General features: G+C 48.3%; 1 protein-coding gene across 1 annotated transcript in view; it reads left to right on the top strand.

The window, feature by feature from the left end:
* The first annotated feature begins 22,602 nt into the window (after positions 1–22,602).
* Positions 22,603–25,695, top strand: part of RSPH1 (radial spoke head component 1) — a 187,465-nt gene continuing 184,372 nt past the window's right edge. Inside the window, exon 1 of the mRNA XM_078655882.1 lies at positions 22,603–22,799. Within this exon, the coding sequence (XP_078512008.1) occupies positions 22,740–22,799 (60 nt within the window). The 5' untranslated portion in view covers positions 22,603–22,739. The remainder of the gene's footprint in view (positions 22,800–25,695) is intronic.

Here is a 25,695-nt window from a genome sequence, read left to right as displayed (position 1 = left end):
AAGGAGTAAATAGAGACACGTGCAAGTTTGAAATGTTTATTTCTAACGCCGTGATCTCATGCACAGTACCTTAGATAATACAAGCAAACATATTATCAGAAACAAGGTTGTCAGCATAGTTACTATTCCATAAAATACAAAGGGAGAAAGCATCTTATAATGCTAACGGGTAACAGGTGTAAAGAGTACCTAGATTTCACACTCCCTACCTAGCAGGTTAGTTTATAACTACAGAAGGTCTCATAGGAAACCTGTGGTACTCAGCAGTAGTGGATCACATCGAGTTCTGCACAAGCTGTCAGCATACGAAAGGTCTCCAAGTGTGTGTGTTCATGCCTACGCAGTGCATTATTAAACGCGGCAGTATCAGAGGTGGCCACAGCTGCATATATGTTATGGCTAGAACGTGCGAGGATCATTCCGAATAACAGACCCAGTGTCCAAGATAACCTTGACAGTCTTGGCTCTCCATGTGCAGACTAAACTAGAGACACAGTTTAGAAATGTAGCATAACAAGCTATTCTCATGTGAAGTAAAATACTCAGCCTTCTCTAAACAATATCGCAAGTGCGTGTTGTGTGTAAAGCAGAGCAGGAAAGCAAAAATGGTGTTTAAGCTTCTAATAAACCCATGCTAACTTAACACTGTGTGAATGTAAGGCTCATCCTCACTACATCACTGCCTGTCACTTTTTGTCCCTTTCCATTTCTGGGTGCCTTTTATGTCACGAGCCACAGAATTGATGTTCCCGTGGAGTCTCACTGTGGCTTCTGTCCACTGTCGTTTGGCCACAAGCTCATCGCTGTCGCCCCAATGCCCATCTGCAGAATTTGTCTGAATTCAGTAGAATTTTAATGTCATTCCACAGAATTCCGCAAATTCTGCCCAAGCCTACACAGCAGGGTCTAATTGCCACTGGTCAGCTGGGAGGTTGCAGGGAAAGGCCTCTTGTAGCTTGTTGTGTTGCTGTAGCTTTAACATGCGGTACAAAAGGGGGTGGCGATGGACGGAGCATCTGAACCAATCAAACACTCACACCCAGTCAATAGATCTGGGTTTAATCCATCACCGTTCTTTAGCCCACTCTGCCACCCCAGTTCAGACATGGCCATATGCAAATCAGTCTGACCCTGTGCCTCATGGGAACAGTCCAGCCCGAACTGCCAAGCCATGCCTTCCCTGGACCAGATTCAAGCTTCCTAGGACCGGTTTCTGGCATTACAGCCGTCTGGATTGGCAGTTGCCAGACATTCTGTGTCCCTCTTTCATATAGTGGGCTTTGGATGTACATTTTCCTCCGTTGTTCACTAGTCCGGCTATTGTTTCCCTTCCAGTGTTGGTGTTGATGGGCTAGCGCCAGGAGGCTCCTGTTGAGTGATCGAGCGATTTATAAGTACCATATTCATTCATTCACTGATCATCTCCTAAAGGGGGCTTTATAGAACGGTACATCCCTCTTAAAACATTAAGATGAAGTTCACCCGCTGATAAAGTAAAAGAAAGTTGATTTGGGATAGTGGTTGGTCACATTTTCCTACTTGCCTGAGACGGTGTGCTTTTAGAGCAGATTAAAGATGAGAGAGCAGATGGCGTGCAGGTCCAAGTGGACTAAGCTCAAATGATATGGTACTAGTAAGTTAACAGTTTCTAGAGTGGGTTTGAAAGCCCATGGAAGGATTAGGGTAGGTAAGTGTGGGAAATAGTCTCTTAATGGTTTTGGAAATAAGCATGAGTAGGTTATACAGGGCCCTATTTTAAAACCTAGCCAGCCAACCTGGTGACTGCAGTATGGGGCAGTGACAAATATTACTTCAGGAACTCTGTATCGCTCTGGGAGTTCAGGAAAGGAATCAAGACGTGGCTGATCGAATGGACAGAGAACCTCGAAGCTGCGAGCAACTCCAGCGCCTTGAGACCCTCACGGGTGATTTGCTGCGCTTTGTAAATCCCGATTGATTGATCTACGAAGATTATAAAGAGTCGTTTTGGCAAATTCATGCCCTTATCTAGTGAAATGCATGCTGGGGAACATTTAATAAACCGTTGCAGCACTAGCTAAGCTTGCTGGAGGCGAAAAGGCAGGAATGCTGCAGTTTGTGGGTTTCTGCTCTGCCTGATTTCTGCTTGGGTGCCTTGAAGTCACACAAAGTGATTTCTTTTGTTATTTATTATTATTATTATTATGAAGTTTTATATAGCGTTAGCCAGACCCAGGGGTATCGGAGCGCTTTACAACCGTTCAAATGCATAGACCAAACAAGCATTCACAGTAAGTACAGTGCAGATATCAGCACAAGCACTATACTATATATTTTCCTCATCGACCTTCATGCTTTTATCTACCGACTTGGTTCATATACATCTCATTAGACTATTAAACATTAAGAAGGCAACAGTGACAACACAACTCTTCTCACTGCTTTTTTAATATTTGATATTCTTTTTTTCATTTCCTTTTTTTACATTATCAAACTCATATTTTCAAAAAGCTTCATTTTTTGAGTTATTCATCTTCATAATTTCACATAAATACATTTCTTTTACAGTCGTACTCATACAAAATTCATATAAAGTTTACTAAAGAGCATTACCTAAGAAAAAATGATCTACAAAATACCCCTGGAAGAGAATAAATACATACAATCAAGTAACAATCACACAAATTTAACCACTCTCACCGCTACTGCACTCATACACTATCTGTACACAGTTGAGTAACTCCTGGCAAGACGATGCTCCTGCCAGCATAAGAGTCTCGGGCGAACCAAAAAGACTCCGCACTAGGTCGACACGTGTTTCGGTGGACAACAGTTGTACAAGCCACCTTCCTCAGGACCTATCCAGATATCAAGCAATCAATTCCCAGGGGACATCAAATCAAATGGACTAAACACATGCACCTTGGTGCTATCATTCCAAAATGTGTGAGTCCTTGTAACTGAAAATCACTAAGATCTTCCGCGGTAAGTTTTCAAAGAGGTCCAATAAGACTTGTTGTTTGTAAATAAATGTCTCCACTTCATTAGTTCACAGATATGAATCCTTAGCAGGCCAAATTGTTTATAGTTTTCTCCACTTTAGTCCAACACATTATGAGATGATACTTTTTTCGTTTTTCATCATGCACCTCCGTCATAGCATCTCGCGTCACAGCCGAAGATCATCAGCACAAGTGTCAAGAGTCTTGAGACAATATCGGGTATACATTTTGCGTATTGGAGGGAAAGTCACAGTGTCAATACGTACTCGTAGTACTTTAGGATGAACGTAATCTAGGTATCCCACCCCCATCGGTGGGTATTGTCAATAGCTATTCTGTGTCTCATGCCCCTTTGCTAGGGACCGAACAAGGAAAAGTTTTTTGAGTTGCTCTTTGAATTTTGCGAAGGAGGGGATAGTTCTTGTAAGAACTGGGACCGCCAGTTCTCCGGGGGGTAGCATGGCTCGAGCGGGAAGGCAGCCAGGGGCTTGCGTGTAAAGCAGCTACTTAACACACACATCCAATGAAACACACAGTGGCGCAATAATGGAGACCACACCAGTAGTTGTATTGGAAAAATCAAGATCTTTTATATAGGTTTTCAATTAGATCAATGCATTGGTAATTCATTAGCATTTCAGATAAGCATTTCATTAAGACATTACAGGAATCACGTGCAGTTTCATTTCCTGTGAAGGGGTAAACATTTCAGATAAGCATTTCAGTAAGACATTTCATTAACCCCTTCCACGCTGATGACGAGCTGGGCTCGTCATGAGGTAGCCTCCTCGCACGCTGATGACGAGCCCAGCTCGTCACGTAAAGTGCGCTTTTAAAAATCTCAGCGTACGAGCGGAATTCCGCCCGCACGCATGCGGTTAAAATAACAACCCGCTCATCTATGCAGTGAAACATTAACTAACCCCGCCTGTCGCAACTGACTCTTGGACAGGCAAAGGGGTGATTGTATAAACCTGGAGGATCCTACAAGAAGCGACAATAGTAATGCATCTAAGTAATACTTCAAACCTCTCATGGACGCTTTTCCTAGAAAGGAATAAAACATATCAGCAAGTACTCATCAGTTTAACAAAGAACTTCAAAGAACACAGCCTTTAGTCATCCGTGACAAGCCTTTCTTCTTGTGAATACAGGTCGGCTGCGACCCAGATCAGATCAACAGAATGTTATGGAAGTCCACATCTGCAAGAAAATTCAGTACAGTGAAGTGACTCTCCCTCTCATTAACAGGCTTGTAAATATGGTGCACGATGAGTAATTCAGGCTTGTAAATATGGTGCACGATGAGTAATTCAGGCTTGTAAATATGGTGCACAAGGAATAATTCAGGCTTGTAAATATGCGGGCAAAACGATAGAATGAGGCACATTCAAAAAGGGGGGGGCAACAGGACCCAGTCACAGTTAACCCCAGGGGAGGGGCGACCTCGGGCCTCACTCGGCCTACCGCCCTCCTCCCCAGGGGGTTACCTCTCTTCTTCGGCCCTCCGGGGCCTTGCGTGGTTCTCGGGGAGAGAGAGGGCTCTCTGACCCTCTCGAGGCCTCCTCGACCCAGCGCGGTGCAGACGCAGCTTCCGGGCACCGGCGCTGGGGACGAGGCAGGGGCTGCATACGGGGCAAAGCGGAGGGGGCTCTCAGGCTCCACGGCCCCCTCCGCAGCGATCCTGGGCTTCCCCAAGTGAGGGACGAGGCGCGGGGCGGCAGCCAATCGCTGCGCGGTTCAGGCGGGGGCGCGGCCGATGACGCGGCTCGTGTCCCCGGTCACGTGATGTGGGCCCAAGGCGGCTTCAGGCCTAGCGCGGCCTGTCAGATTCAATGCGGTGGCCCTCTCCTGGCATCGAGGGCCGCCGAGGGGGGTCAAATGCGGCGCTGGACACAGCGCGAAGGCGGGCAGCCCCAGGGCAGGCTGGCAGCGCCTTAGAGGCGTCGCGCGGGCGGCGCTGATGCCGCGGTGACGTGGGGTCCTCCTCAGGCAGTCAGGTACAGCGCTTGGCGTCGCTTCTCAGCGCTAGGTGCCGGCAGGGCAGGGAGGCAATTTCAACGATCCCTGACAGGGCAGGCAGCCTCTGACACAGCGCTGGGCAGGAGGGCAGCTTACAGCGCTCTACAAGTTAGTCAGTCAGAACTGCAGGCAGGATGGGGAAAATTATAGCGCTTGTCATACAGTTCAGTCAGGGGGAGGCAGGTAGGCCCAGCTGTGGGCAGGGGATGCGCAGGGCAGCTCAATCCAGTACCTGGTCCCAGGAAGTAGGTTTCTTGGCGCTTGGATGGTTCTGCGCCCTTTTATGCTTGTTTCTTGAAGTTGAAGAGGGGGGGGGGAGTTGAGTTGAAGGCTTGAAGAATTTCTCCTCAGTCACTGCAGATGGGCCCTGGGGTTCGCTACCACTGGGCCAGATCAGGGGGCTAGCTTTGGACACCTCACCCAGCTTAAGAGGCAGCACCTAAATCCTGTCACTCCCAGTAGCATAGGTTCCTCACTAGGCCCTCCCGCCTAAAACTCCTGCGTGGGTTCCCCAGGTCAGTGATGCCCCAACTGACTAGAAAAAGTTCCCTCCCTTGCTTATATATGCCCAGGTCAGGTGACCACTCTCTAAGGCGGGAAAAGTCAGGTCCGCCTTCCTTCTGGAAGGTTCCAGGAGCTTCCCCACTCTAACTATGGACAGGGGCTGGGTGGCTGGTGTTGCAACATTGTATGGGGACCCAGCCTGCTCCTGGCAACTAGGGTGCTACACTAAAAAGACCACGCTGCAGTAGCAGGGGCCAGTGGCAGCCATGTTGAAAGTAGAGAGCACCTGCAACCTAACACAGATTAGCTATGAAAAGGTGCCCGAAGACCTACGGGCCAGCAAAAAGTAGGTGGAAAAAATGAGGCAAGGGCAAAAATATCACAGGGAAAGACCACCCTAGGGCTGACAGGTCTAACAGTTCTTATATGAGGGGGGATAGCATTCCAGATTTTGGGCGCTTTTCCCGCGAAAGATCGGGCTGTGTTTTTTGTTTGCGTGCTATCATTGGGAAGAGTAGCAGCGTGTTTGAGATCCGGAGGGACCTGGTTTGTCCGGCTTTTTTGAGTTTAGAGGCCAAGTATTCAGGTTTGCCTGTGTGAAGGGCTTTGTGGGTGAGGCAGGCTGTTCTGAAACTGGCACGCATTTCATCTATGAGCCCCATGCTCTTCAATGTTTATATCTCTCAGCTGGCTCCCGTCATTAGATCTTTCGGGTTCAAGTTGACATCATACGCCGATGACACCCAAATTGTGATGTTAATGCGGCCTAATGAAACTCAGATACCAGCAGGACGGTTTCACGACTGCATGATAGAGGTAGGGGGATGGATGGCTAGGAACTGTTTAAAACTCAACTCAGCAAAAACGGAGGTCATATGGTTTGGTAACAACCCCCAATTCTGGACCCCGACGTGGTGGCCAGATTCCTTGGGCCATTTGCCGACACCAGTTAGGAAAGTAAAAAATGTGGGATTCCTAATCGACAATAAGCTGTCCTAAAAGGATCAAGTTAACTCTGATGTTTCGACCACTGCATTCATTCTAAAATCTTGTAAAAAAATACTGCCCTATCTGCCCTCTGAATGTTAGAAGACAGCGGTCACGGCCCTAGCAATGTCCAGGCTGGACTATTGTAATGGCCTATATACCAACCTGCAGGAAGGTCTTCTAAGGAAATTACAAATTGAACAGAATGCGGCAGCCAGATTATTGTCAGGTACTCCTAGGCATCAATCGATTTCAGGCGAAGTTAGAAAGCTGCACTGCCTGCCCGTTAGGAAGCGAGTTCTGTTTAATCAATCAATCAATCAATCAAAACATTTATAGAGCGCGCTACTCACCCGTGAGGGTCTCAAGGCGCTGAAGGGAGGGGGGGTGCTGCTACTGCTCGAATAGCCAGGTCTTGAGGTGCCTTCTGAAGGTGAGATGGTCCTGGATCAGTCGTAGGTGTGCGGGGAGGGAGTTCCATGTCTTGGCGGCCAGGTAGGAGAACGATTTTCCTCCAGCTGTGGCTCTGCGGATCCGTGGGACGATAGCGAGGGCGAGGCTGGCGGAGCGGAGCCGGCAGGTGGGAGTGTAGAACGTGAGGCGGTTGTTGAGGTATTCGGGGCCCATGTCGTGGAGAGCTTTGTGTGCGTGGGTGAGGAGCCTGAATGTGATCCTCTTGTTGTCGGGGAGCCAGTGCAGGTCTCTCAGGTGGGCGGATATGTGGCTGTGGCAAGGGATGTCGAGGATGAGTCGTGCAGAGGCGTTCTGTATGCGTTGTAGTCGTTTCTGGAGTTTGGCGGTGGTTCCTGCGTATAGGGCGTTTCCGTAGTCCAGTCGGCTAGTGGCGAGGGCCTGGGTGACAGTCTTTCCGGTTTCGGTGGGGATCCACCGGAATATTTTCAGAGCATGCGCAGGGTGTTGAAGCATGATGATGAGATGGCGTTGACTTGCCTGGTCATCGTGAGGGTGGAGTCTAGGATGAATCCCAGGTTGCGTGCGTGGTCCGAGGGTGTTGGTGCGGGGCCCAGTGCTGAGGGCCACCAGGAGTCGTCCCAGGCGGAGGGGGATTGTCCGAGGATGAGGACCTCCGTCTTGTCTGAGTTCAGCTTCCGGCGGCTGAGCTTCATCCATTTTGTGACGTCTTTCATTCCTTCCTGTAGGTTGGTTTTGGCGATGGCTGGGTCTTTGTTGAGGGAGAGGATCAGCTGGGTGTCGTCGGCGTAGGAGATGATGTTGATGTTGATGTTGTGTTTGCGTGTGATGGCGGCTAGGGGGCTCATGTAGATATTGAAGAGCGTTGGGCTGAGCAAGGATCCTTGGGGTACGCCGCAGATGATTTTGGTGGCTTCTGAGCGGAAGGGAGGGAGGTGGATTCTCTGGGTTCTGTCGGAGAGGAACGAGGTGATCCAGTCCAGGGCCTTTCCTTGGATCCTAGTGTTGAAGAGGCGTGTTATTAGGGTGTGATGGCATACGGTGTCGAAGGCTGCCGAGAGGTCCAGGAGGATGAGGGCGGTTGTTTCTCCGTTGTCCATCAGGGTCCTGATGTCGTTGGTGGCTGCGATGAGGGCGGTCTCGGTGCTGTGGTTTGCTCAAAAACCGGACTGAGAAGGGTCGAGCGAGTTCTTTGTCTCGAGAAAAGCAGTCAGCTGTTTATTGACGGTCTTCTCAATGACCTTGGCCGGGAAAGGGAAGAAGAGAAATGGGGCGGAAGTTCTTGAGGTCTTTGGGGTCTGCTGTGGGTTTCTTCAGGAGGGCGTTGATTTCTGCGTGCTTCCAGCTCTCGGGGAAGGTGGCTGACGCGAACGAGATGTTTATGACGTTCCGGAGATGGGGTGCGATGATGGTGTCGGCTTTGTTGAAGATATGATGGGGGCATGGGTCCGAGGGGGAGCCGGAGTGGATGGAGTTTATGACGTTGGTGGTTTCTTCAGTGCTGATAGAGGTAGGGGGATGGATGTCTAGGAACTGTTTAAAACTCAACTCAGCAAAAACGGAGGTCATATGGTTTGGTAACAACCCCCAATTCTGGACCCCGACGTGGTGGCCAGATTCCTTGGGCCATTTGCCGACACCAGTTAGGAAAGTAAAAAATGTGGGATTCCTAATCGACAATAAGCTGTCCTACAAGGATCAAGTTAACTCTGATGTTTCGACCACTGCATTCATTCTAAAATCTTGTAAAAAAACACTGCCCTATCTGCCCTCTGAATGTTAGAAGACAGCGGTCACGGCCCTAGCAATGTCCAGGCTGGACTGTTGTAATGGCCTATATACCAACCTGCAGGAAGGTCTTCTAAGGAAACTCCAAATTGAACATAATGCGGCAGCCAGATTATTGTCAGGTACTCCTAGGCATCAATCGATTTCAGGCGAAGTTAGAAAGCTGCACTGCCTGCCCTTTAGGAAGCGAGTCCTGTTTAATCAATCAATCAATCAATCAAAACATGTATAGAGCGCGCTACTCACCTGTGAGGGTCTCAAGGTGCTAAAGGGAGGGGGGGTGCTGCTACTGCTCGAATAGCCAGGTCTTGAGGTGCCTCCTGAAGGTGAGATGGTCCTGGATCAGTCGTAGGTGTGCGGGGAGGGAGTTCCATGTCTTGGCGGCCAGGTAGGAGAACGATCTTCCTCCGGCTGTGGCTCTGTGGATCCGTGGGACGATGGCGAGGGCGAGGCTGGCGGAGCGGAGCTGGCAGGTGGGAGTGTAGAACGTGAGGCGGTTGTTGAGGTATTCGGGGCCCATGTCGTGGAGAGCTTTGTGTGCGTGGGTGAGGAGCCTGAATGTGATCCTCTTGTTGACGGGGAGCCAGTGCAGGTCTCTCAGGTGGGCGGATATGTGGCTGTGGCAAGGGATGTCAAGGATGAGTCGTGCGGAGGCGTTCTGTATGCGTTGTAGTCGTTTTTGGAGTTTGGCGGTGGTTCCTGCGTATAGGGCGTTTCCGTAGTCCAGTCGGCTAGTGACGAGGGCCTGGGTGACCGTCTTTCTGGTTTCGGTGGCGATCCACCGGAATATTTTTCAGAGCATGCGCAGGGTGTTGAAGCATGATGACGAGACGCCGTTGACTTGCCTGGTCATCGTGAGGGTGGAGTCTAGGATGAATCCCAGGTTGCGTGCGTGGTCCGAGGGTGTTGGTGCAGGGCCCAGTGGTGAGGGCCACCAGGAGTCGTCCCAGGCGGAGGGGGATTGTCCGAGGATGAGGACCTCCGTCTTGTCTGAGTTCAGCTTCAGGCGGCTGAGCTTCATCCATTCTGCGACGTCTTTCATTCCTTCCTATAGGTTGGTTTTGGCGATGACTGGGTCTTTGGTGAGGGAGAGGATCAGCTGGGTGTCGTCGGCGTAGGAGATGATGTTGATGTTGTGTTTGCGTGCGATGGCGGCTAGGGGCCTCATGTAGATATTGAAGAGCGTTGGGCTGAGCGAGGAACCTTGGGGTACGCCACAGCTGATTTTGGTGGCTTCTGAGCGGAAGGGAGGGAGGCGGATTCTCTGGGTTCTGTCGGAGAGGAACGAGGTGATCCAGTCCAGGGCCTTTACTTGGATCCTAGTGTTGAAGAGGCGTGTTATTAGGGTGTGATGGCATACGGTGTCGAAGGCTGCCGAGAGGTCTAGGAGGATGAGGGCGGTTGTTTCTCCGTTGTCCATCAGGGTCCTGATGTCGTTGGTGGCTGCGATGAGGGCAGTCTCGGTGCTGTGGTTGGCTCAAAAACCGGACTGGGAAGGGTCGAGCGAGTTCTTTGTCTCGAGAAAAGCAGTCAGCTGTTTATTGACGGTCTTCTCGATGACCTTGGCCGGAAAGGGAAGAAGAGAGATGGGGCGGAAGTTCTTGAGGTCTTTGGGGTCTGCTGTGGGTTTCTTCAGGAGGGCGTTGATTTCTGCGTGCTTCCAGCTCTCGGGGAAGGTGGCTGACGCGAACGAGATGTTTATGACATTCCGGAGATGGGGTGCGATGATGGTGTCGGCTTTGTTGAAGATATGATGGGGGCATGGGTCCGAGGGGGAGCCGGAGTGGATGGAGTTCATGACGTTGGTAGTTTCTTCAGTGCTGATGGGGGTCCAGGCGCTGAGCGTGGTGGTGGGGGTCGTTAGTTCGGTGACTGGAGGCGGAGTCTGGGGTCCGAAGCTGTCATGTATATCTGCGATCTTTCGGTGGAGGAACGTGGCAAGGGAGTTGCAGAGTTCTTGCGATGGTGTGATGTCGTTGTTGCTGGCGCTGGGGTTTTAGAGTTCTTTGATGATGTTGAAGAGTTCTTTGCTGTTGTGGATGTTGTTGTCTAGTCGCTCTTTGAATTATGTCCTTTTGGTGGTGCGGATCGGCTGGTGGCGGTCTTGAGGGCTGTCATGTTTTCTGTAGTTTGTTCGTGGCGCCAGGTTTTTTCGAGGATTCTGCAGTACTTCTTTGATTCTATGAGGGCGTCTGTGAACCATGGAGTTTTCCTGTAGCCGGTCATGCCTGGGGGGTTCTTCAGAGGTGCGAGGTTGTCGGCGCAGTTAGTGATCCACTGTGCAAGGTTATGGGCCGCGTCGTTGGTTTCAGCGGTGTTTGTTTGTGGGGTCTGGCTCAGCGATGAGAGGAGCTGGTCTGTGGTGATTTTGCTCCAGTGTCTGCGGGGGATTTGTTGCGTGCGGTGGTGGGATGTATTCTTTTTGAAGGTGAAATGGATGCATCTGTGGTCGGTCCAGTGTAGTCCGGAGGAGTGGCTGAAGGAGACGTGGTTGCTGGCGGAGAAGATGGGTTCGAGCGTGTGGCCAGCGATGTGGGTTGGGGTGTTCACCAGTTGTTTGAGTCCGAGGTTGGCGAGTAGGGTGGTGGTGTTGTTGTCGCAGTTTTTCTCCAGGTGAAAGTTAAGGTCTCCCAGGAGTATGTATTCTGGTGAGGCTAGGGCGTGCGGGCTGATGAAGTCGGCGATGGTTTCACTGAATTGAGTGCGTGGGCCCGGGGTTTAAGGCCTAGTGCATTACTCACAAGTCACTACACTCCATGGGTCCAAACCATCTGATCCAAAATACCAATTGGTATATTCCCACAAGATCGTTGCGCTCCTCTGAAGCCAAACTCATCTGTATCCCTCGGGCAAAAAAAAACAACTGGGGAGGTAGGAGTTTTTTCGTAGGCGCTGCTAAAGCGTGGAATTCCCTCCCTCCCTCAATCAGAGGCATTACAGAGCTGCTGGACTTTAGGAAGGCCCTGAAAACATGGCTATTTGACACCTAGAGAAGGAAGCTACCGCGTGATTAGGCCTCAGAAGGACATCTTACATAGCGCCAGGAAGCCTTGGGTCATCAGTGCGCTTTAAAAATACCACTAACATTAACATTAACATTAACATTAACTGGGAGCCATTTTAGTTCTCCGAGTGCGGGTGAGATATGGTCAAATTTCTTCACTCCTGTGACCATTCTAGCTGCTGCGTTTAGTCTTGTTTTAAGGGGAGCCAGGTGCGCCTTTGCTGAGCCTGACAGTGTTGCGATCCTATTGTCTAATCTGGATAACACCAGTGATTGGGTAACTTGTTTAAGGTCCTTGGCTGGGATGAAAGGTTTTATTTTGTTCAATAGCTTTAAGTTCAGGAAGGCGCTCTTTGCAGAGATCTTAATGTGTTTGGTCATATTCAGTTTTGGGTCTAAAGTGATGCTTAATGATTTTACAGAATCCGCCAGGGTGATGTTTCCGTCGAGTGTATCGATTGCAGATAGCCATTCTGTAATTTGAGGGTTCTCTTCTTTGTTTGAGATGAGAAGTATGTCAGTCTTGTCATGATTGAGTTTTAGGTGGTTCCTTGATAGCCAGTGTTGGACTTCTCTGAGCGTGTCATTGAGTCTCTGAATGTCGTCAATGGATGTGGTTTCCAGGTAGATCTGTGTGTCATCAGCATAAAGGTGGAAGGGGATGTTAGCTGTTCTGAGTAGGGTTGTGAGTGGTTGCATGCAAAAGTTGAAAAGTTGTGGGGAGAGCACTGATCCTTGTGGAACTGATGTTCTCTATGGATATATGTCTTATGGTTATTTATAATAGCCAGCTCTAATAACTGGTCTAGGAACCAAGACTGCTTCTTCACGTATCCAGCCATTGCATCAAAGTCACATTAGGGAACCACAGTGCCAGATACTGTTGGCCTCAAAACCCAAATGTTGCAGACGGATAACGCCTCCCTGTGTGAGGCTGGCCTCCCTGTGGGCAGGAGCCCTGGTTCAGGCCTGCCAAGTGTCACGCATCAGGCGTGACATTAGCGCATTTCAGTGTGGTAATCCGCATTGCCGCACTGAAATGCATTGTCACGCATATCGTTGTGTGTCAGCGGGCACTAAAATCGCTGATAAAACTGAGTCTCTGGCAGCGCACCGCCCGTAGCTTCCCCTTGCTGCTGCTGCAGCCGGTTTGGTCTCGCAACTTAGCTAAGTTTGATGGCAGCGCTTACTTAACTGCTAAAATGTATTGTGTGCTTCCAATCCTCTCGGCGCTCACCACCAGTATGACACGATTGGGAGGAGACGTCATATGCTGCTGCCAGAGCGCATGCGGGGAATTTATTTCGTGAGCTTGAAGGCAGTTTGCAGTTCATATAATAGTCATGGCCCGGGCACTGCAAAGAATCATGGCGCCGGCTTTATTCAATATTACAGCAGCCGACTCAGAGAAGTGACACCGGACTGTGATGTGGGCCGTAGTCAAGGCAGAGGCACTGCATGAGCAGATTATTGTTACAAGAGTTCGGTCCGGGGTAGTTGAGGTGACGAGCATGCTACCTCTCGCACCACCGCGGCCTGCCTTGGCCTCTCCGAGATCATCTGGGAAGCAAGCGGCAGAGCAGCCAAGAAAGCCATTACTTAGGTAAAGGTAAAGCTTTTGTTCCCGTTTGCCACAGCAGAAGAAAATAAAGTGGAACACAAAATTATGGGCAATGGAGTCTGCCCCTCGGCTACATTCAGTACCCCAGATGTGTGCTCTCAAGTGAGCACCCCCCCTCCCAGCATTGCAGTCATGTTATTTTCTCTACTTGAGGTGATAAAGTGGCTGCGCCGGTTTTTAAAACAACTAATCTGACCCTACTATAATAACTGACTGCTGAAATTTACAGAAACGTTCTTTTGTATGTAGTGGTGCAGTGCTCTGTCAATGAGAGGGGTGCAGATATGAGTCTGTGTGTTTTTTTTAACAGTACGATCAGTTTAGGAGGGCAGTAGGAGCTTCAGGTTCTGGTGATTTCCATCAGTTTTAATGTCTTCTAAAAGTGTCTTGTTGCTCAAATGGTGTAATTGCTGATACGTGTGACTTCCCAGTCTTCATTGCTTTATTTTGCTTCTGAAAAAGTATCACTCATAGTTGTTGAAATGTCACTCATAATTACACTAAAATTATGAAAATGTCACATATAGCAATCTGAAACCTTGGCAGCTATGCTGGTTCTCCACTGGCACCAGGAGGATGTCCACTGCTACACTGCTTCTTAATTCAGCGCCAGAAGCACTTACGGTACTGGGTCTTCTAGGCGCAGTGAAACAACAGTGAAAGTACAACTACAGGTCCCAGCATGCAGCATGCTTACACAGTGACGTTGGCTTAACAGACAGTAGCGCATAAAGCTGCTTCAATTGACATTTAAAAATCAAAGTCTACAGCCAGCACTAATAAATAAAGGTCTATTTGAAATAAGTAATCTGTAACCATTGTCGTTTTTAGGGCTCGCCTGGCGTTGGAGCGCGAAGCGCTCCCGCCAGCGAGTTCTATAGCCGCCTTGCTCCCTGTCAAGGGAGTAGCAGCTGTGAACGAGCCCGACACAGAGCTGGGAACGAGCCGACCCAGGTCTGTGAACGCGCTTCAAGGTTGAGCAGCTTGTGCACGTTTGTTGGACGTCAGGCGCTGCAAGCCCGCCAGACCAATTATCCCAGCATGAAACTCTACTTCCTGAGGCGCCACAAGACCAATTATCCCAGCAGGAGTCTCCACTTCCTCAGGCGCCGCAACAATTATCACAGCATGAGACCCACGTATCACAGCATGTCAACAGGCGCCCCAGGCTGCTGGAGCACTCAACTATAATTAATGTGCAGTTGAGTGCTCCAGCAGCATGGGGCGGCTCTCTGCATGCTGTGATAATTATCACTTTGGGGCCTCATGCTGTGATAATTAGGGCGGCATGCTCTATTTGCAGCACTGAACATTTTCAAAGAAGGCATTGGAGACACTCACCCTCACCCCCTCACTCGCCCTCACACCCCCTGACCCCCCACACACCTCCTCACCCTCACACCTCCTCACCCTCACACCTCCTCACCCTCACACCCCCTCACCCTCACATACCCTCACATACCCTCACATACCCTCACACACCCTCACACACCCTCACACACCCTCACACCCCCACACCCCCTCACCCCCTCACACCCTCACACCCCCTCACCTTCACACCCCCTCACCCTCACCCTCACACCCCCTCACCCTCACACTGCCTCACACCCCCTCACACCCCTCACCTTCACACCCCTCACCCTCACACCCCTCACCCTCACACCCCTCACCCTCACACCCCTCACCCTCACACACTCACCCTCACACACTCTCACCCTCACACCCCTCACATACCCTCACTCACCCTCACACACCCTCACTCACCCTCACACACCCTCACACACCCTCACACACCCTCACTCACCATCACACCCCCTCACCCTCACACACCCTCACCCTCACACACCCTCACCCTCACACCCCCTCACCCTCACACACCCTCACCCTCACACACCCTCACCCTCACACACCCTCACCCTCACACACCCTCACACACCCTCACCCCCCTCACACACCCTCACCCTCACCCCCTCACACACCCTCACCCTCACACACCCTCACCCCCCTCACTCACCCTCACACACACACCCTCACATACCCTTACCAGCATAGCATAACATAGCATAACGAAACACAGCATAGCATAGCATAACAAACAAAAGCATAGCCCTCACCATCACACCCCCTCACCCTCACACCTCACATAGCCCTCACCATCACACCCCCTCACCCTCACACACCCTCACCCTCACACCCCTCACCCCCACACACCCTCACCCTCACACACCCTCACCCTCACACACCCTCACCCTCACACACCCTCACCCTCACACACCCTCACCCTCACACACCCTCACCCTCACATACCCTCACCCTCACATACCCTCACCCTCACACACCCTCACCCCCCTCACACACCCTCACCCCCCTCACACACCCTCACCCCCCTCACTCACCCTCACACACACACCCTCACATACCCTTACCAGCATAGCATAACATAGCATAACGAAACACAGCATAGCATAGCATAACAAACAAAAGCATAGGATAGCAAAAGCACAGCATAACAAAACAAAGCATAGGATAGCAAAACACAACAAAACATAGCATAGCAAAACACAACAAAGCATAGCATAACAAAACACAACAAAACACCATAGCATAGCAAAACAAAGCATATCATAGTAAATCAACAAAACATAGCATAACACAACAAAACATAGCAGAACAAAACAAAACATAGCAGAGCAAAACATAGCATAACAAAACATAGCATAACAAATCATAGCATAACAAAACATAGCATAACAAAACATAGCATAACAAAACATAGCATAACAAAACATAGCATAACAAAACATAGCATAACAAAACATAGCATAACAAAACATAGCATAACAAAACATAGCATAACAAAACATAGCATAACAAAACATAGCATAACAGAACACAGCATAACACAGAATAGCATAACAAAACAAACCATAGCATAACATAACAAAGAATAGCAAAACAAAACATAGCATAGTAAAACAAAACAAATCATAGCATAACATAACAAAGAATAGCAAAACAAAACATAGCATAGTGAAACAAAACAAAACATAGCATAGCATAACATAACACAACAAAACAGCAGAACAAAACAGCAGAACATAACAAAACATAGCAAAACAAAGCATAGGATAGCAAAACAAAACATAGCATAGAAAAACATAGCATATCATAGTAAAACAACAAAACATAGCATAACACAACAAAACATAGCAGAACAAAACATAGCAGAATAAAACATAGCAGAACAAAACATAGCAGAACAAAACATAGCAGAACAAAATGTAGCAGAACAAATCGTAGCATAACAAAACCTAGCATAACAAAACCTAGCATAACAAAACCTAGCATAACAAAACCTAGCATAACAAAACCTAGCATAACAAAACATAGCATAACAAAACATAGCATAGCATAACAAAACATAACATAGCATAACAAAACATAACATAGCATAACAAAACATAGCATAACAAATCATAGCATAACAAATCATAGCATAACAAAACAGCAGAAAATAACAAAACATAGCATAACACAGCAAAACATAGAATAGCATAACAAAACAAACCATAGCATAACATAGAATAGTAAAACAAAACATAACATAACAAAGAATAGCCAAATAAAACATAGCATAGTAAAACAAAACAAACCATAGCATAACATAACACAACACAACAAAACAGCAGAACAAAACAGCAGAACATAACAAAACATAGCAAAACAAAGCATAGGATAGCATAGCAAAACATAGCATAACAAAACTTAAAACAAAACATAGCATAGCAAAACATAGAATAGCATAGCATAGCAAAACATAGAATAGCATAACATAACACAACAAAACAGCAGAACAAAACAGCAGAACATAACAAAACGTAGCAAAACAAAGCATAGGATAGCAAAACAAAACCTAGCATAGCCAAACATAGCATAACAAAACACAGCAAAGCATAACACAGCAAAGCATAGCATAGCAAAACACAGCAAAGCATAGGATAGCAAAACACAGCAAAGCATAGGATAGCAAAACACAGCAAAGCATAGGATAGCAAAACACAGCAAAGCATAGGATAGCAAAACACAACAAAGCATAGGATAGCAAAACACAGCAAAGCATAGGATAGCAAAACACAGCAAAGCGTAGGATAGCAAAACACAGCAAAGCGTAGGATAGCAAAACACAGCAAAGCATAGGATAGCAAAACACAGCAAAGCGTAGGATAGCATAGCGCATAACATAGCGCATAACATAGCGCATAACATAGCGCATAGCATAGGGCATAACATAGCGCATAGCATAGCGCATAGCATAGCGCATAACATAGCGCATAATAGCGCATAACATAGCGCATAACATAGCGCATAGCACAAAGCATAGCTCATAGCACATAGCATAGCGCATAACATAGCGCATAGCACAAAGCATAGCGCATAGCACATAGCATAGCGCATAACATAGCGCATAGCGCATAGCATAGCGCATAGCATAGCGCATAACATAGCGCATAACATAGCACATAACATAGCGCATAACATAGCGCATAGCATAGCGCATAAAATAGCGCATATCGCATAACATAGCGTATAGTGCATAACATAGCGCATAGCGCTTAACATAGCGCATAGCATAGCGCATAACATAGCGCATAACATAGCGCATAGCATAGCGCTTAGCATAGCGCTTAGCATAGCGCATAGCATAGCGCATAGCGCATAACATAGCGCTTAGCATAGCGCATAGCATAGCGCATAGCGCATAACATAGCGCATAACATAGCGCATAACATAGCGCATAGCGCATAACATAGCGCATAGCATAGCGCATAGCATAGCGCATAACATAGCGCATAACATAGCGCATATCGCATAACATAGCGTATAGCGCATAACATAGCGCATATCGCATAACATAGCGCATAACTTAGCGCATAGCATAGCGCATAACATAGCGCATAGCGCATAACATAGCGCATAACATAGCGCATAGCATAGCGCATAACATAGCGCATAACATAGCGCATAGCATAGCGCATAGCGCATAACATAGCGCATAACATAGCGCATAACATAGCGTATAGCGCATAACATAGCGCATAGCGCATAACATAGCGCATAACATAGCGCATAACATAGCGCATAGCGCATAACATAGCGCATAACATAGCGCATAGCGCATAACATAGCGCATAACATAGCGCATAGCGCATAACATAGCGCAAAGCACATAACATAGCGCATCGCATAGCATAGCGCATAACATAGCGCATAGCGCATAACATAGCGCATGACATAGCGCATAGCGCATAACATAGCGCATGACATAGTGCATAGAGCATAGCGCATAACATAGCGCATAACATAGCGCATAACATAACGCATAACATAACGCATAACATAGCGCATAGCATAGCGCATAACATAGCGCATAACATAGCGCATAACATAGCGCATAACATAGCGCATATCGCATAACATAGCGTATAGCGCATAACATAGCGCATATCGCATAACATAGCGCATAGCATAGCGCATAACTTAGCGCATAGCATAGCGCATAACATAGCGCATAGCGCATAACATAGCGCATATCATAGCGCATAGCATAGCGCATAGCATAGCGCATAACATAGCGCATAGCATAGCGCATAGCGCATAACATAGCGCATAACATAGCGCATAACATAGCGCATAGCATAGCGCATAGCGCATAACATAGCGCATAACATAGCGCATAACATAGCGCATAGCATAGCGCATAGCGCATAACATAGCGCATAACATAGCGCATAACATAGCGTATAGCGCATAACATAGCGCATAGCGCATAACATAGCGCATGACATAGCGCATAGCGCATAACATAGCGCATAGCGCATAGCGCATAACATAGCGCAAAGCACATAACATAGCGCATAACATAGCGCATAGCACATAACATAGCGCATAACATAGCGCATAGCGCATAACATAGCGCATGACATAGCGCAGAGCGCATAACATAGCGCATGACATAGTGCATAGAGCATAGCGCATAACATAGCGCATAACATAGCGCATAACATAGCGCATAACATAGCGCATAACATAGCGCATAACATAGCGCATAACGCATAGCGCATAACGCATAGCGCATAACATAACGCATAGCGCATAACATAACGCATAGCGCATAACATAGCGCATAGCGCATAACATAGCGCATAGCGCATAACATAGCGCATAGCGCATAACATAGCGCATAACATAGCGCATAACATAGCGCATAACATAGCGCATAACATAGCGCATAACATAGCGCATAACATAGCGCATAACATAGCGCATAACCTAACCTAACCAAGCATAGCGCATAACCTAACCTAACCAAGCATAGCGCATAACCTAACCTAACCACGCATAGCGCATAACCTAACCTAACCAAGCATAGCGCATAACCTAACCTAACCAAGCATAGCGCCTAACCTAACCAAGCATAGCGCCTAACCTAACCTAACCAAGCATAGCGCATAACCTAACCTAACCAAGCATAGCGCATAACCTAACCTAACCAAGCATAGCGCATAACCTAACCTAACCAAGCATAGCGCATAACCTAACCTAACCAAGCATAGCGCATAACCTAGCCTAACCAAGCATAGCGCATAACATAGCCTAACCACGCATAGAGCATAGCCTAACCGAGCATAGAGCATAGCCTAACCGAGCATAGAGCATAGCCTAACCGAGCATAGAGCATAGCCTAACCGAGCATAGAGCATAGCCTAACCAAGCATAGAGCATAGCCTAACCAAGCATAGAGCATAGCCTAACCAAGCATAGAGCATAGCCTAACCAAGCATAGAGCATAGCCTAACCAAGCATAGAGCATAGCCTAACCAAGCATAGAGCATAGCCTAACCAAGCATAGAGCATAGCCTAACCAAGCATAGAGCATAGCCTAACCAAGCATAGCATAGCCTAACCAAGCATAGCATAGCTTAACAAAACATAGCATAACAAAACAAAACATAGCAAAACAAACACAACAAAACATAGCATAGCATAACAAAACATAGCAAAACACACACCACACACACACAACCACGCACACACAACCACACCTAACTATCTATCTATCGCCTTCACTCTATCTATCGCCTTCACTCTATCTATCGCCTTCACTCTATCTATCGCCCTCACTCTATCTATCTATCGCCCTCACTCTATCTATCTATCGCCCTCACTCTATCTATCTATCGCCCTCACTCTATCTATCTATCGCCCTCACTCTATCTATCTATCGCCCTCACTCTATCTATCTATCGCCCTCACTCTATCTATCTATCGCCCTCACTCTATCTATCGCCCTCACTCTATCTATCGCCCTCACTCTATCTATCGCCCTCACTCTATCTATCGCCCTCACTCTATCTATCGCCCTCACTCTATCTATCGCCCTCACTCTATCTATCGCCCTCACTCTATCTATCGCCCTCACTCTATCTATCGCCCTCACTCTATCTATCGCCCTCACTCTATCGCCCTCACTCTATCTATCGCCCTCACTCTATCTATCGCCCTCACTCTATCTATCGCCCTCACTCTATCTATCGCCCTCACTCTATCTATCGCCCTCACTCTATCTATCGCCCTCACTCTATCTATCGCCCTCACTCTATCGCCCTCACTCTATCTATCGCCCTCACTCTATCTATCGCCCTCACTCTATCTATCGCCCTCACTCTATCGCCCTCTATCTATCTATCGATCTATCTAACACCCTCACTCTATCGCCCTCACTCTATCTATCTACCGCCCTCACTCTATCTACCTATCGCCCTCACTCTATCTACCTATCGCCCTCACTCTATCTACCTATCTATCGCCCTCATTCTATCTACCTATCTATCGCCCTCATTCTATCTACCTATCTATCGCCCTCATTCTATCTACCTATCTATCGCCCTCATTCTATCTACCTATCTATCGCCCTCATTCTATCTATTTATTTAGATACTGATCGCCATCACTCTATCTGTCTAGCTATCTATCGCCCTCACTCCTATCGCCCTCCCTCTATCTATCGCCCTCACTCTATCTATCTATCCCACTCACTCTATCGCATCACCACAGCATCACTCAGCACCACCACAGCATCACTAAGGGGCACAACAACATCACTATGCGCTACCACAGGATCATTGAATGCCACAGCATTACTCGTCGCCACCACAACATCACTCGTTGCCACCACAACATCACTCGTCGCCACCACAGCATCAATCTGTGCAACCATTCAACAACAACTGGGTCAAATATGATCTCTCAATGTTTCAAGCTTTATTACAAATGTCACAAAAAGAGGTTAGTATTTCACTTCTGTTCTTGAATTTTCGTCACAATAAAATACACTGAACATATTCTTCACAAAAGTTATTTACAAAAGTTTAAGCTATTGCCATTATAAATTACAATAACTTTTATTTAAGTATTAATTATTAAAAAAATTCAAAGCTATTGTTATTTGTAATATCAATACATCTAAGTCATTTGAATACAACACATATTGCATTACAAATGCTATAGGTGTCACAAGTTATAACTATTGGCATTGTAAATGACAAAGCTATTATTTTTGCTATTTTCAAAACCAACACATATATAAAAAATGTGTCATTTACAATACCAATAGCTCAAACTTTCCTAATGCGAGACCTTATGCATTGCAAATGCTTGTTTTAAATATTTTGAGTAAATGATGAGGGGTGTCACAGCTAGAATAACCCCCTTGCTAAGGCGGTTTCTTCGTCCATCCATCACCCCGCACCGCCAGCCTCCTGACAGGAGCCTCGAACCCTGGTCCGGGGCCGCCGCCCCCAGGCAGCAGCTCAGGCCCTGCGCAGGGCGGGTCTCGTGCTTCTAGTCCGTTTTCCATGTCGCGGGCCGCAGCCGCCTCGCGGTGCACTGTGGGCGCTCGTTGCTAAGGGCACGGAGGCCGCCCCCAGGCAGCAGCTCAGGCCCCGCGCAGGGCGGGTCTCGTGCCTCTAGTCCGTTTTCCATGTCGCGGGCCGCAGCCGCCGCGCGGTGCACTGTGGGCGCCCGTTGCTATGGGCACGGAGGCCACCGCCATGTGTCAGCCGCTCAAGCCCTGCGCAGTGCGGGTCTCGCGCCTCTAGTCCGTTTTCCATGTCGCGGGCCGCAGCCGCCGCGCGGTGCACTGTGGGCGCCCGTTGCTATGGGGACGGAGGACGCCGGCCGGCGGGTCTCCATGGCGACGGGACACCGCGGCTGAACAGGGCAGGGAGGAGAGGAGACACCGGGGGCCGCAGGAGAGCACCGGAGCCCCCACCTCGGAGCACCGACACCGGGGAGAGCCCCCAGGACTGACCGGCGGCCAGAGCACCCCCCCCCCCGCACAATGTCCGACCTGGGATCCGAGGAGTTCGAGGGCGAAGAGGAGGAGGCGGCGAGCCTGGGGGTGAGCAGAGCCCCCCCCCGGGTGGGGAGAGGGGGCCCCCGGGGTGAAGGGGAGGCTGCCCATGGCTGCGGGTGACCGACCCTGAGTCTGGAGGAGGGAGCACCGGGCCTCAGAGCCCAGGGGAGGCCCTTGGGGGTGGGGGGGGGGGGGAGTAACCCTGGGGTGTAACTCCTTGGGGTCCTGGAAGGCATTGGAGGGAGACAGCTGGGTGGAAGGAACTCTGCTCCATAACCTCCTCCACCCCCACCCCCCTCCAGAAGCCAGGTGTGGGCCTGAGCAGCTCCAGGTACAGAGCAGACTCTTCCTGACACATGCAGAGCACAGGGGGCATGACCCCAACCTCACTGCATGACGTCACAGCCACTCCCATGACATCACATAGAATCCGTGACATGCCTCTACCACTATACAACATCACACCGACTACATGACACCACACAGGCTCCATGACATCAGACTCACAACATGACTTCACCAGGCCTACAACATCACATAGAATCCATGATATCCCTCCAACTACATGACACCACACAGGCTCCATGACATCAGACTGACCTTGCCTACAACATCACACAGACGTGTAATGTATGTAATGTATGTATACTTGTAAAGCGCACTGTTACCTCGTTACGTGGCGTCCTGGCGCTGTATACCGCTGGGGAACCCGTCCTGGCTTTCTCTGTGAGAGGGCACCCCAAGGTGAAGCCAGGCATCGCAGTGTTGTTGGGGCCGTTGTGGAGATTAAGCAAGCTATTGCCCAGAGTTGCAGAATGGGACCCATGATTAGAGTAGGCACCTCGGTGAGAATTATCGAGTCCGCGGACATTGACCCAAGACCCGCCGAGGCGGGAATTGCACCCTGGTCCCGGGCTAGACCTCTGCTTCAGGGTCTGCCGCATCTAACCAGTGAGCCACACTTCTCCACATGCAGCCTCACAGCGCCTACATGACATCACACTTTCTTTCCAAAGAGGGGGAATTCAAAAGACCTATAAGCTCAAGCTGCCCCCTTTCTGCCAGCCAATTAGTACAAAAAACCTTGAACACGATTTTATAGGCCATTTCTTTTGTGCTTATGTCCAGATTATCTTGTGTAAAAACAAACAAAGTATTACATGGAAGTACTCCGCTAGAAGGACATGGTAGTGGGTGTTTAGGGAACTGCTGCATGCTAACATAAGACAAAGGCATATAACACTTGAAATGATAACTTTAATAGGGAGATATTCACAATCACGAATAAAGCTCCGGTCATAAAAAGCATTCTTGACTCAACAATTAAAATCAAAACATCAGTCAAAGGATTTAATTCAATCCCACTCTGTGAAGCCTAATTATTTGTCTTTACACTCTCCTTCTCTCCCCTCTGTGTGTACATTCCTCTGGCTAGACAGTGGCCTTCTGCTCGGCTTAGTGTGAGAAAAGGGATCGAACGGGGTACAGAAGAAAGAAAACTGTGAAAAGAGAGATATAAGGGCGTGTTAAGATAGGCACGAGTTAGACAGATGCGGGAGGTAGGGAGAGACCTAAGCGGCATAGGTGAGTTCGGAAAAAAAATATATGACAGAGGGACGACAGGAAGGATGTAGGAAGATGTATAGAGAGAGAGGTGAGATAAAGAGGGTGTGTTGAATTAGAGGTGCAGAGAGAGAGAGGCGAGAGAAACAAGGTAATTATAAAAAGACGTAGAAATAGAATGGTAGCAAGAAAGGAGGAAGGCAGTGAGAGGTGATGTCGAGGGAGCAGATGTAGGGAAACAGAGGGGGTGTGAAAAGGCGGAGTGGTGAATAAAAGGGGATGTAATTTCAGAGGGTTGGTAGTGAGATATATAGAGATGAAGCAAAGAGTGATGATGGAATGAAAAAGATGTGAACTAGAGAGAGTACTGAGAGAGGTGAGGTAGAGAGGGACTAGGAAGTGTGAGGTCTCAGAGGGAGAGAGAGTCGAAGTGTAGAGATGCAGAGGAAAAGGCGAGGTAAAGAGAAACACGAGTTAGACAGAAGGTCAAGTAGATGACAGAGGGGTACATGGTGGGGCGCTTGAAATACAGCACTGAGATGAAGGGTGAGGGGAGATGTAGAGATAAAGTTGAGGCAGTGAGAGGCGCTATAGAGGTAGAACGTGGGGGGTTCACACAGGTGTCTGCAAGTGCAATAACCCAGTAATATATATTATTAGTATGCTAACCTGAGGCCTGCTGGAACTCTGCAACTGATATCTTACTTCACTAAGTAATATTACTGCAGGTACAGTGGTTGAATAGCTGAGCGAGTCCATCATCTGACTGCACTAATCTGCACACATCCTACGGGCCTCATGTTTCAATATAGAAAGTCTATCTTAGCCTTTCATCCTTCCAGCATTGATAAAGATCTTGCTGAGATGGATGATAACACATATATTGTACTGTATTACTTAACTATTAGAAAGGTAGGCACAGGGAGTGGTAGAATGAGCAGAGATAGCATGAAAGGGAAGGTGAGAGGGGTGGGGTAGAGAAAAGAGTATTAAGAGAAATTTAAGGTAGACATAAGTGAGAATGAGTTTATTTCTTAATTCATGTTTGCTTTTTTATATAGCGCGTGCTTTACCAAGAGGTGGCAGAGCGCTTTACAGTAGAGAAAAGTCAATAACATAAGACATTTAGAGAAACACGGTAGTAGGTGACACTACTTATATCTAGTAGTACAGCTACTCGTAGATATAAGTAGGAGGAGTTTGTGTACCAAGGCAGAGGGAGGTAAAGAGAGTGATGTGGACTGGGAGAGGTGAGGTGAACTGAGGAGAGAGACATGCCAAAGAATTATTATCTTTTACTAAATCGCACTAGTTGCCTAAGAGCATGAACCTTAAGGACGGACTGACAAGGACTGCACATGAAGGTTCTGTGAAGATG

The sequence above is a fragment of the Lissotriton helveticus genome, chromosome 8 (assembly GCF_964261635.1).
Source record: "Lissotriton helveticus chromosome 8, aLisHel1.1, whole genome shotgun sequence".
NCBI classification, from domain to species: Eukaryota; Metazoa; Chordata; class Amphibia; order Caudata; family Salamandridae; genus Lissotriton; species Lissotriton helveticus.
This window is presented reverse-complemented; position numbering and strand designations above follow the sequence as displayed.